General features: G+C 43.1%; 1 protein-coding gene across 2 annotated transcripts in view; it reads left to right on the top strand.

Annotated features, from left to right (window-relative positions):
* Positions 1 to 13886, top strand: part of CTNNAL1 (catenin alpha like 1) — a 138566-nt gene that overhangs the window by 89358 nt on the left and 35322 nt on the right. For both annotated transcript variants that reach the window (XM_084620180.1, XM_084620179.1), the window contains exon 11: positions 3266 to 3416. In XM_084620180.1, coding sequence (XP_084476306.1) covers positions 3266 to 3416 — 151 coding nt within the window. The remainder of the gene's footprint in view (positions 1 to 3265; positions 3417 to 13886) is intronic.

Below are 13886 nucleotides of genomic sequence, written 5' to 3' on the forward strand. Positions count from 1 at the left end.
CCTTCGTCTGGCCCTTTTCAACCAGGTCTGTTGTCACCGACACCTCCCTGATGGGCTAGGGAGCACATCTGGGGTTGTTGAAAGTTCAAAGTCTGGTCAGAGCAGGAGTTTTCACTGCACATCAACGTGCTGAGCTTTTGGCCATCTACAATGCATCTCATGCTTTTCTGTACTGTATCAGAGACTCATGGTTCACATACTTACCCGCAATACCACCACGATGTATTATGTGAACAGGCCAGGGGGAGCACACTCCAGGATGCTCTGCCAGTAGGTGATCAGGTTGTGGTAGTTCTCCATCAAGGAGAACACTCTCTGATAGGACCATCTCAGCAAGAATTTTTCCCTGAGTCGCCTGTGGTCTCTGAAGACAAGCATTCTCTGGGTCATCTTCACAGCTTGGGGAATTCCATTGATCAGCCTGGTTGCCACAAGGGACAACAGGAAATGTCATCTGTTCTGCTCTTGATGGGGGCCTTGATCCGAACTCCCTGTCCGACGCTTTCTACCTCAGCTTGCCATCAGTTCTCCTGTATGCTTTTCTCCCAATCATTCCACAGGCCATCTTCAAGCTGAAGGTGGATCAGGCCAATCTCATTATCATTGCCCTGGCATGGCCAAGACAAGTGTTGTATGATCTTCTTGTGCTGTTAATTCAGTTTCCCATACCCCTTCCTCTCCATCCTGAGCTACTCACCCAGGATTATAGTTGCACCATATATCCTGTGCTCAGCTCCCTGTATCTCCTGGCATGGCTTGCTTCGTGGCTAAGTGGGGAGAAAATGCATTGTTCAGAGGCTGTTCAACAGATCCTATTCAACAGTACAAAGCCCTCTACCAGAACGGCCTGTTCAACTAAATGGAAGCGGTTTTCGGTGTGGTCTTTGGCCCATGGAGTTCAGCTGACATTGGTTTCTATTCAGTACATCTTGGAATACTTGCTGTACCTTCAGTTGCTGGGCCTTGCACTTAGTTCGCTGAGAGTATATCTGGCAGCAATAGCACTGTTTCATCCCCCCGATCTGGGAAGATCAGTCTTCTCTAATGCCATGGTAGCAAGATTCTTAAAAGAGCTTCTTCATCTCCATCCTTCGATCTGAGGGCTGGTTCCTCTGTGGGACCTTACATGGTCCAAGTGGCTTTAATGGGACCTCGGTCAAGCACCTGGCATCTTGTCCCGTTCCACTTTTTGTGTCAGAAAACTGCATTCCTGGTAGCCTGAGATGTCCCTATGTTACGGTGAATCATGGTGGCTGCCCCGGGCTCCAAGCTTTGAGAGCTCTGTGCTTTAGTGAGGAAGCAGGCGGGGAGGTGAGGTAGGTATGTAGGTGGGGGGGGGGGAGGAGCCCACTACCAACCTCCGCCTATCCCCAGCACCTCCTGCCCACCGGCTGCCCCGCTGATCAGCACCTTCCCCTCCCTCCCAGCGCCTACCGCTGATCAGCTGTTTTGCGGTATCAGGAGGCACTGGCGAGTAAGGGAGAGGAGCGAGGGTGCAGCGCACTCGGGACCTGGGAGGAGAAGAGGTGGGGTGGGGAAGGAGCATAGTGAGGGTGGGAAGAGGCAGTGGGGAGCACCCCCCGGAAGTGAGAAACATCTGTTCTGAGCCCTGTAGCTCCCTAGGGACAGCCCTGCTGGTTGCAATAACATCCAAAAGGAGAGTCTCTGAGTTGCAGACTCTGATGGTAGAACCTCCTTATACACAAGTCTCCAAGGACAAAGTGACTTTATGACCACACCCAAATTTTTTGTCTGAAATGGTTTCTCAATTGCATTTGAAGTAGGAGGTATATTTACCTGTGTTCTTTCCTAAGCCGCATTCATCTCCAGAAGAGCAACATCTCTATACATTAGATGCCAGGCAATATCTAGACTTCTACTTGGACAGGACTAAACCTGTTTGTGTCATATGCAGATCGTATGAAAGGGAAAGCAGTCTCTTTCCACACTGTCTCTAGATGGATGACATCCTGTATCAAGACTGCAGATGAAATAGCTTTGGCAGTGCCTCTTCAGTGGTTGTGAGCTTGTTCTACGAGAGTGCAAGGGATCTCAATAGCATTCCTCAGTGACATTTCAGTATGGGACATTTGCAGGGCTGCTATGTGGTCGTCCATGCACGCATTTATGCACCATTATTGCATTTTCCAGAGTGGATGAAAGTTTTGGTAGGGAGGTCCTGCAATCCTTGTTTAAGTAGACTTTGAGCCCTGCTTCCAGGGATGGGTACTGCTTGTGAGTCACCTAAGTGGAATACATGGCTGCCTAAACTTGAAGAAGAAGTGGCTACTAAGTGTAATTGTGGTTCTTCGAGACATGAGGCAGGCGTGTATTCCTCGACTCATTCTCCATCCCCTCTGCATTGGATTCTAGTCTCTTGGCATTCAGTGCAAAGTAATTGAGGAGGGCTGGGGTGGTGCTGCCCAAGCACCGCCCCTCTTCGGGTACTACTATGCAAAATTCTCTGGCTTCGGCGTGCACACACATAAGTGGAATACATGTCTGCATTGCATCTCGAAGAAACACAGTTAAAGTAAGTAACCATTTTTTCCACCTTGTATTTAGTTGGGACACTTTTCCCGGACCTGAAGACGAGCTCTGTGTAAGCTCAAAAGCTTGTCTCTTTCAACAACAGAAATTGGTCCAATAAAAGAGATTACCTCACCCATGTTGTCTCCCTAATATCCTGGGGCCATGATGGCTACAATAACACTATAAAAAAGTTACATAATCTCAATAAACCAAACTAATTTTGATAGAATATAACAAACTAGAGTGGAGGAGTTGAAAATATCATGTACTTGGTTCTAAAAAGCAACCTGTTCCGCAGGTATAGTCCTGCAGACCCTTATACATGAGTAATTCTTACTTATGAACATGGTTCTTGTGACTTCAGTGGGATTATTTGCACATGTAAGGATTATTCAAATTTGTAGCAGTTTGCAGGATATAAAACTAAAATTAGTGAGGTCACGAAATACTTGTATTCTTTTCATTCTCTTTCCTGTTGTCTAATATGCTAGAACTCTTTGTCCATGCTGATTTTTAAAAAACTGCGTATTCACAAATACATATAATACCAGAATGTTCCAGCGAAAGGCCTTAGAAATATACCCCGTCTTCGGTCAACAGATGTAATATTAACTCTTTCTTACTGTTGACATTGTTTCTTGTTTTGTATGTGGAGGCATTTGCAAATTAGCTTGTAACGTTACATGAGAAGATGGGTTTTTAACATTTGTTGCTCTGATTGCATTTTTTTCAGATAATTTCTGCTGCAGAAACACTGACATTACATCCATCTAGTAAGATTGCAAAAGAAAATCTTGATGTATTCTGTGAGGCTTGGGAGTCCCAGCTGAGTGACATGTCCATGTTGTTGAGAGAAATCAGTGATGTGTTTGAGGGAAGAAGAGGTAAGAGTGCTGTTCATCATAACACAAATGCAGCATTCCGGGTATTTTACCTGTTCTACTAAGCTGCGGTCTAGCAAATATGCTCTTTTCTGCAGATGGATTAAAAAATAAACACTTCTTTTTTTAATATGACAACTTGGTATTTTAAGTAATATTACATCAGTTCAGTATATTGGTTTTATAGAAACAATGGATTGGAGTATAATTATCCGATCTGCTAAATAAAATACAGAATACTTGATTTTAAAAACTAAGGCTAAAATCTAGATCCTGTAAAAACATATGCATGTGCTAAACTTCATGCACTCTGACTAGTCCCACGGCTCACAGTACATAAAGTTAAACACTTCGTAAACCTTTGCAGGAATGGAGGCTAAAGGCTGAAGGAGTTATATGGTTTTCATAATCATCTAGTGTCATGACCAGATATGTCACTGAGTGATACTAATCAAAATTCTCATAAATTGTAAACGGAAAGTAAATTGAATTGTAGGACAAGTATCGTTTCATCATAGGGATTTAATATGATTAGTATTAGCATTTCAGTTTTATTTTTGAAGTGTAGTCTTTGAGGTTTTCAAAATTTTTCCATTCTGCTAGGCTTTTCATTGTCCAGTATTCCTGGAAAATAAAATATTTTAATTCTGTACTATCAGCTTGAATTTTATTCACTTCATAATGTAGTGAATGTAGCTATTTGATTTTTGAACTGCTGTCCTTTCTCCTGGATGGAATCTCTGACAACACCACACAATCTTGGGATGTTTTCCCTGGTTGGTAAGTTAACTGGTATTTGTACAACATGTAGAATGCAACCATGGAACTTTCAAGAACAAATTGGTGTTTACTCTCATTTTAGTATCCCCTCTATATGGTATTCTTTTTTCAAAATTTAAGAAAATAGCCTGGTGTTTATTTTTACGTAATTTAAATTTTCTTCAAAAAGTTGGTCTTCCGTGCAGCTTGGCATATCACTTTTGTGCAGTTAAATGCTTGTGTCATTCTTCAGGTTATAATATAGAGGTACAATGTAACATGCCATATATGTAGGCTTGGCAGAATTATGATTATTTTTAAAAATTTTAATGGCAATCGTTGCTGTTTATTTTTAAGCACGTTTAAAACTTTTTATAGATTTATATTTTCACGCTTGCAGGAAATTATTGTGGGGAGGGGGGATCAGACAATAATTATTTAATGACAGGAGACGTTGAGATTCAAAAAGTTAAAGCTTCAGAAGTGTTAAAACACAAATTGTCAGAGCACGTCAGAATATACAAAGTGAATATCCATACGTCAAACTCTAGCAAGTTCCCTAGCACCATTTTCTTGTATTTTTCTAACTTTGCCGAGCTGTAAATTTCAATCATCATCCATGGAAATATGGTGTGGGGGAGAGGAGACAAAATCCACATTTATTGATAAAAATGTAATCTTTACAAGCCTAAATATCTAGAATCTGTTTTTGTGTTTTAAGAAAAATTACTCAGGGAAATGCAATGATTTGGTTAAAAATTAGACAAACAAAGGGATTTAACACAATTTTTTCATATCGAAGCTATCACTGTATGTTCTGAATCAGGGTAGACAGATTGTCATTACATACAGTACTTCACTGACTAACAATAGGATTCTTTCAAAGATTGTCAAAGTGTCAAACTGGTAAACCTTCGTTTTTGTATTTTGGTGAACTTCTGCTACAGGGAATTCACCTGAAAATTGTTGGCTTTCTTGGTGTGAAGTCACATATTATCCGTGATGTTTTATGAAGTATGAATTAAAATATACTAAAACTATGAACAGGGCTAAATAAGCAGCATGTGGTATAGCATAGTTAGGCATATGAAAACAAAGGGAAACTTGTGTTCATGTTCCACCTGTTCTTCATCTTATTCCGGAACTATTGGATATGAGATCCTGTTTATGGGCCTGATCTTGTAAGAAGACGAGCCCTCAGACGGCTTTCATTACCTCACAGGATCAGTCGCTAAACTGGGACTATTAACTTTCTCTGAGTTAAGGGAATTTATATTTTTGGAATTTCAGCAAGAACTGTGTACGTAGGTTAATTCCAATTGGCAAATGCAGGTCAATTGTGCTCTTGAAAAAACAGCTTTGTTATAATGTGACATCACAAAGAAGACCTGTTCAGATTTATGGTTAGGGTTATAACTGAAGATATCTTTGCATGTCTTGAACAAGTTCCAATGCTTTAGAGACCATTTATCAAGGAAATCAAAATAGTTTGGGATTAGTTATGTCCGAATAACCCAACTTTCTTTAGTACCAAAGTGATTCTGTGTTTTAAATTATGTTGTATCAAATGCTAACTATATTTACTACAAGTTATGTAAAAATAGAAGGTTTTAAGACTGACTGTGCAGTTTGAAATCTATTTAATTCTTACGTATTTAGGAAATAGTTTCATGTTACCTCATTGGGATGGGGGGAAACTTTTTGGGTGTGTGTTTTGTTATATTTTAAATGTTAGAGCAGAACAGTACTGTTTTGCAGCAAAGTATTTACTCATCACCCACAAAAATTGAATATGGGTTTTGAAGTAGGTTAGAGCAGTGCTACTCAAAGTGGTGGTTCGCAGACTGGTGCCAGTTTGCGAGCCATCGGCGGCCAGTCTGCGCGCACATTGGGAAAAAAAAAATTGCCGATCCCCCACATCAGATAGCTTGAGAAGCACTGGGTTAGAGGACAATCCTAGTGTGTCCTGTTAGCAACAGTTACTTTTCCTATAGTCTTCCATAGACAGTGGCCACAAGCTATATGGGTTCTGTATAGCTGTACTGTTAATATGCACCATGACAGTTGGGGCCAAACTGTGGTTGCTGCCCTAGACATTCTGAAGAGGAGACTGTGCTGTCTCCCTGTTTCTTAGCGTACCTGTGCATAAGGCAGCGCGTTATATGATTGCCAGACTTGGAAGTTGGGGGGAGGAGGTGGATAGCACTTGCCAGCAATCAAAGAAACCTCGTACCATGTATCAGCAGGGATGCAGTAGATGCTGGCTATTCCCGTTCTACAGGTGCAGCCAGGGACATATGTCTACATGTTTATAGCACCCAAAAAGCATTATGTTAGGCATGTCTTCAGGCAGTGCCACTTGAGCAGTGTGCCTGCTTCTCCTTCCTACCATGGCTCAGCCTGCTGAGGGACACAACTGAGCCTTTTGACTCTAATTGGCTATTATAAAGGGGGGGCCTACCTTTTTTAAAAGGACCCTGATAGAAAAATAAAATGGGGGTGAACTCCTCTTTGTATTCTCTATTATGTTTCACTTAATTCTCCATTATGTTTCACTTAAGTATTATCATAAGCCACAAATCAAATTAAGTACTTACGATAGTACCTCCATGGACTTCCAAATGTGGCTTGCCTTAGTGGCAATGGCTACCAGCAATAACCGTAAAAATCACTTTACCAGTTTCAGCATTACATTGTTTTCTAGAAACAAGTTGATAATAGGTGAAGGATGAGGCTAAATATTTAATCATCACGTTGTCATGAGATGACAGAATTTGTGGATGCTTTCATCGAGTAATAATCTCATCACATTCAGTCACAGTGTAGGGCTTGATAACATATTAGCATCTGATCTTGTTTCCCATTGTAAATTATACTACTTATTGTAAAACTGAGATTGGTAAAGTCATCTTTATTTTACTTAGTACAAATGTGAGAAATATTTTGCTCTTATGAGGAGTATGATTGAGTCTGTATAATAGAAGATAAAAATGTAGGAAGATGGTGCCTTTTCTCCTTAATTCTGAAATTCAGAGTTTTTAAAATGTAATTTTGTATTGTCCCTCTGAAACATTTGGATTTGATATGGAGAGTATGGTAGAACTATTATTTAAAAGCCTGAGAGAAAGAAACCTTTTGCTGTTGACAAACACTGAAGAGCAACCAAATGTTCTTGGCACATCTAATAAAGTAAGCATTTTCTGTGTTGTTTCAAAGTGTGGTTGTCTCATCTGTTGATTGGATAAGCAGGTATGCAATTGATTTTACATCAGTGTTTATTAAAAGTATTAGCAAGCTATGCACTTGGCAAACTAAGATTTGATAATTGACATAGAATAAATAGAAAGCCTTCAATAAAAGGAGCCAAATTCACCCTGGAGGTAGGAAGATGCAACTCCATTTATTTCAGTGGAGTTATTCCAGATTACACCTAGGTTAAATTTGGCTAATTGTTTTTATGATAAACAGGCTTTTACAGGGCTGCAAGGGAACTGAGCCTATACCTCATGAGAGAATTACTGCATTGGTCTGCAGGACTCTCCCTACCAAACAGTTGTTTCCTGAGTAAGGGAGAGTTGAGTTCAGTCTGCCCTAGAACAGAGTGCCTGATCCAACCACTGCAGTTAGTAGATGTTTCTCATAGAGGGAAAGGGAGCAAGTGAGCAAAGCATTTTCCCCTTCTTCAATCTCTCTCTGCTCTGTGGTGTGTGAAGAAGAATCCTCTGACAGCTCCCCATGCCTTGAGAAGTGGTAAAAGAATACCTTCCCCTGTAGTGGTCCTCCCCCTCTGTCCTCTTGTCTCTAGGTGATATGAGAGAGTTGATTAGATGTTAGGATCTGTGGGGGAGAAGAGTGGTGAATGCAAACAAAGGTGTAGTAGTTTTGGAAGGGACAGAGACTGAAGGAGCAGGGAGAAAACTGAGGAGTAGTATTGAGATGGCATGTGATGGGAAAAGAGGATGACACAAGGACAAGGTGAAAAGAAAGACTGGAAGAAACTGAGGGGAAAATGATAGAAGTATTAGAAGGTGGAACAGTAACAAGGAAGATGGAAGGAAAAAGGAGAGGTGAAATGATTAAATATTGAAAAAGAGAGGGAAAAAATACATCAGTAGATAGAGAATGGAGTAAAGGAAGGTAAAGAGAAAGAAGAACCAAGGTATGGCGCATATTCTTTTTGATGATTGTATTGACAGCTGGATCCCAAAATGATTAAATGTAAATATAAAATATTTTGTGTGTACGCATAACTCATATTATAGATCTAAAATCCATGAATAAATTGATGTGGATGATCTCCTTCTCAAGGATGACTTATCTTGGGCTTGAATAATTTTGCCTTTGGAAGACATGATCTTGTATCTAGTGACTTAAAAAGATTTTTCTGAGAATAATGTTACCTGCACTTACCTTTGCAACAAAATGCACACAGAATTCTCACTCATAAGTCTTTCACTTCCACCACAAGACAGGCTGGGAACTTCTAGCTCTTAGCATTTTGCCCCTCTCAGGCACTGGTAGTTGAGCGCCTCACTTTTGTGCCTTTTTCAACTACCAATGCCCTTCTAGAGTCTTCATGCCGGTTTTTTTAGTACAGTCAGCAAAGACACTCCTCACTTGAGTTGTATGTTGGTTTTGTTTCTTCTCTTCTGATTGCTGCTGTTTCCCTTACTTTTGTTTACACTCTTTTTCTACTCAGTTCCTTTGTTGATGGTTGTGTGTATGTATGTGCATGCGCATGCAAAAGCTTCCATTTTCGTTTGGGTCTCTGTGCACTTGTGGCTATGCTGCGACAGTCTCGATGTGCCCATTTTCCTCTGACAGCAAAAGTTTTCAGCTTTTCACTTGGAAATTGCATGCATAGCACCAAGGAGACCTCAGTATTTGACACTTTTGAACTGGGATTCTTGGTGCTACTTAGATAGCTTCTTTGATGGTTTTCTTTCTTGTTGCTTTGTACCTGCTTTCGCTATAGTACTGAGACCCCTTAATCAGACAGCTTGACACACCTGAGATGTCATCCAGAACATTTGCTAATTTATAACACTCTTCAGTGCAAAGATTGGTCCACTTGGACAGACGTTGGGGCAATGGAAACACCTGAATGATTTTCTCTGTTCTTTTGATCTGTTTAGGTAGACAGTTAGTGCCCTGATGCCCGCTTCACCTCTAGTGTGGGTATCTTGGCTTCTTCTTGATGGAAGTATGGTCCTGGAAAGAATGCTGGCCGACTTGTAGTGCGATTACCGTGTTAATCAGCCACCACTTTTGGAAGGAATTTTGGTTGTAGGTGAAGGACCACTTTGTCATATATTGAAGATTGTAATAGGAGGGTCAGCCATAAGACCCTGGAACTTGTTTACCTTTTTCATGTTGTTAAGGCAATAAGCTGTGGATCCAAAAAGGGGTTTCATTACCCCAGTAAGCACTAAGTTTAAGTGCCAGGTGGTATTTGTCTTTCACCAGAGCATTCTCTGTTCACTTATAGTCCATTAATAAAACATTTATCTACAAGATACCAAGCATGCTCTTGTTTTCTGCTTCTGGATTGTGAGCTCAAATGGCTGTAAGGTGCACCTTTTATAGAGGATATGGATGGTCTCATGGATGAGAGGTATAATAAGTACTCTGAAATTGAGACAGGGGCTGTGGTTGGAGAGAGATTTTTGTCCACAGTTATTCACATAAATAGAGATGTTTTTAACAGATGAAAGTAGATGGTGTTCTGTGATTTAGCAAGATCTCTTAAATTTGACCTGAGCAATTAAGTTTTTGTAGCAGTTAGAGACCAACAAAGACTGTCTTGAAGATTTTGGCTGAGCTGGTCCACCAGGATGTTTCCATGCCAGATGAACTATGGGATGTATCTGATGGTTTAGGCACCAGTTCTACACAGTATAATGTCCTTTTGCAGAGCTACCTGGACTTGAGGGACCATCTGACTGCCTGAAGCTTTCAGATTGTGTATTTTATCCTCCTGGGTATTCCAGTATCTGTGGTTCAGTGAGCAGTCCAGGTTTGAGCATCTGAGACAACTGATCATTGTTAGTGGAGGTCACATTCTTCCGGATGTTGCTCCATTGATTCTCCCAGTGGAAAGAGTTGACACCTTTTGTGGTATCCTCAGCAAAAGAGATACGTTATCTACATTGGGGATGTATTATTGCACTAACCTATGCTTCAGAGCCTCATTCTTAGTCAAGCATAAGGAGTTGCATAAATGATTTAAGTCTTGAGGCCTATCAGTCTATGGAAGAACACCACTGGTTGACATGTTACCTGTCAGTGTTTCTAGCCTTACATATTTTGAAGTACCTCTGTCCTCTGGTAAGAGTGCCTGCCTTGTATCAAATCCAGAACTATCCGAGTGAAGATGATTCTTTGAGCTAGGGTAATGCAGGATTTTTTTTCCCCTCAGTTAATCTCTTGGCCCAACTTTTTAAATAAATAGCAAGTTGTTCTCATGAAATGTTAGAGCTTATTAGGATTGGACTTTGACCAGCCAGTCATCTAGCTGTGGGTATACATTGATGCCACGACAAGGCCACCTGAGAAGGCAAGGCATATGTGTCCTTTTTGTTACTTTATACCCCATGGCCAGAGCTATGTCTTAATAACCACACATGATGTAAGCAGTCTGTTTCATTTACCATGTGTCACAAGTTGCAGTGGGGGAGGTTTAGATTGGATATTAGGAAAAACTTTTTCACTAAGAGGGTGGTGAAACACTGGAATGCGTTACCTGGGGAGGTGGTAGAATCTCCTTCCTTAGAGGTTTTTAAGGTCAGGCTTGACAAAGCCCTGGCTGGGATGATTTAACTGGGAATTGGTCCTGCTTCGAGCAGGGGGTTGGACTAGATGACCTTCTGGGGTCCCTTCCAACCCTGATATTCTATGATTCTATGAAAACTTAACTTACAAAATCAGTTTTGTCTCTTGCTCTTCTCTTAAGTTTCTTCTTTGAGTGCTTGCACATAACCATTCCATTGTAGATGTGTGTGCTCACCCCATGCACCAGTGCCAGAAGATTTTTCCCTTAGCGGTATCCGTAGGGGTTTGGCTCTGGCGCCCTCTGGAGTGGCACGCTTGTAGGCACCAGTATAAGGGGCACTGCCAGTTCCCCCTCCCTCACTCCCTTCTTACCACCAGTGATGGTGCTGGAACATCTCCTTGCCTTGGCAAGCTTTTCTGTTTCAACTCCGCTTAGTAGCGAATTCGTTGGGTATAGTTTTAAAGTTGTATAGTTCCCTTAGTGTTAAGTTAGAATTAGTTAGTCCCATACAGGACTTAGCCTAGAGATGGGGCATGCCCTGGTCCCCAGGCTTCAAGCCTTGTGACTGCTGCAAAAAACCTGTGCCAGTCAGTGATCCCCATAGAAGCTGCCTGACGTGTTTAGGGGAAATCCACATGAACAACAAGTGTCACATTTGCAAGAGCTTCAGGCTGCAGACCAAAAAGGTGCAGGACATTGGTCTTAGAGCACTCCTTATGGAGCTGGCCCTTGCACTGGCCTCTGAGCCGATGAGATCAGACTCTGCTCCAAGCACCATGGCCTCAGTGCAGAGCATGCCACCAGCAGCGGTGCTGATCCCCATCCCTGGTACAAGCTAAAAAGCAAAGAAAGGCCAGGAGAGGGCATTCTCCTACATCCCATAAAGGGAAGTAGAGAGTGAGAGGAGAGCAAAGACCCACGTGGGGCAGCTCTTCCGCTTCAGATGTTAGCCAGGCTCCAGCTCCCATGGAGCTGTCGAGCCCACTTTCAGACCCACCCAACACCCTGGGAACTGGCAGAGGCACTTGGCACCTGATGGTGCCATCCATGTTGGAGGCCTTTCAGGCCACTAAGGACATCCTATGTCTTTCGGTGCTGCCCACGTCAGCTAGTAAGGTACCCCGTTTGAGAGATAAACCTGCCCTGGAACCCTTCCAGCGGTCTCCCATCAGTGCGGCACCACTTCCCGCTGCAGGGTGTGCCCACCAGCCCGCAGATGCAGGTTGGTTTACCTGCCAGAGTTCCCCGCGTTGGTCTCTGGACTCTCGGCAAGGTTCCCTGGGGTCCCGGCATCAATTACTGGCAGTCTGGCGCAGACCTGCGGAGGCACGTCACCAGTCGCCAGAGCCCAGTGCCGGGAACGCCAGAGTCGGTCTCCCAGTCCTTGGCACCGCTCCAGAGGATCGAGGTGCTGGTCCCTGGAGCCCTGTCACCGGTCTCCAGATTGCCGGTACAGATCACTACGAGCACATCGCAGTCTCCAAGACGTCTATCCTCTTGCTCCCGCTCTCTGCGGAGCGGCACCATTCTCAAAGCGTGAGGCATCGATCACCATGGTACCATCACCAATCTGCCAAACGCCGACACTAGTCACCGGAGTCATGGCACTGAGAGCCTTCGTGTCTATACATATGTCTCTCCCTCCTCTGGGTCTGACAGTGAGGAGGAAGACCTGCCTGCAGGCCAAGGTCACCCACTGGGGACATCGGCATTCCCTTCTACACCTTCCCCTCCTACACCAGTACCGCATAACCCCAGGGCCAGTGGCCGGCCCTCTGGTTTCCCCATCCATTGCAAAAGCATTGATTGGTCTTAGGGGCATCCGAAAGACAGTCGGCGACAGTCTCCAACCCACCCCATGAGTTGAATGTGGAGTTGAAGCAAGCTCCCCAGGGACAGCCAGCCTCGGCTGAAGCTCCCCTGACAGAAGTGGTGGAGTTGGCAGACCTACCTGTACCTGCCGCCTCCTCATCTTCGCCCAATGAGGTGATAGCAGGACCTTCCCCCAGGGTGATGCAAGGGCCCACCAAGACCTTTTGAAGAGGGTGGCAGCGAACCTGGGGAACTTGAGCCTGCTTTGTTCTGGGAAAGAGATTTAGGAGGAAAACCCTCAGATGTTTGTGGGCCCTTCATAACTGATGGAAATGGAAGGGGAGTAAAGCAATGATACTGTGAACATACTTATCCTGTGTTCCAGCTGACCTTTGGATCCACTGGTCAGATCCATATTCGTTGAATCTGTCTTGCTTCCAGTTTCAGATGCCAGTGGCCATTTTAGATGCGTTGTCTTAACCCCTAGAAATGTGCTGGGAGCCAGAGAGGCTCTCATTGGTCATGCACAGAACCTGTGGAGCTGAGAGCCTCTGAACTTTAGAGCTTTGCTGCCAAGGCAATAAGACTACTTGGAGGCATTCTCTGCCTCTTTCCTTGCCCTCAAGATGCAGGTCTTACATATGAAATCACATGAGGAGGACCACGCCTTTTCCAGAGACTTGCATATGAGACTCGAAAAACTGCTGGGCAAGAGGTGTAACCTGTAGAGTCTGATCTCTTTTATTGGCAGGTGCACAAAAAAGCATCTTAGGGGGCTCAAATACTAGCTAAGTGTTTTCTCTCTAAAACTTCCTAAAATTACTAAAACAAATCCTAAGTGTTTACAAATGCAAAAAGAGATTTATTTATTTTTTTTAGCTAGGTCTGGTGAAAGACCAGACATGCTTTCCAGATCTGTACTCTACTGCAGTTGGAAGGAATTGAGACAGTTGTATTGCCATTTCCCCATTTTTTATACTTTGCCACCCTTATGGCTTCCAACATTCAAAAGACATGTGGGCTACCCCAACGGGCACTGTTTCTACAAGGTTCCACTAGTCTGCTGAGTCATGGGCGCATCTCCTAATAGATGAAATGTACAGTGACCTCTTGGATTGATTGGAGTTTCA

The sequence above is a fragment of the Lepidochelys olivacea genome (genome assembly GCF_965140295.1).
Source record: "Lepidochelys olivacea isolate rLepOli2 genome assembly, chromosome: 2".
NCBI lineage: Eukaryota > Metazoa > Chordata > Testudines > Cheloniidae > Lepidochelys > Lepidochelys olivacea.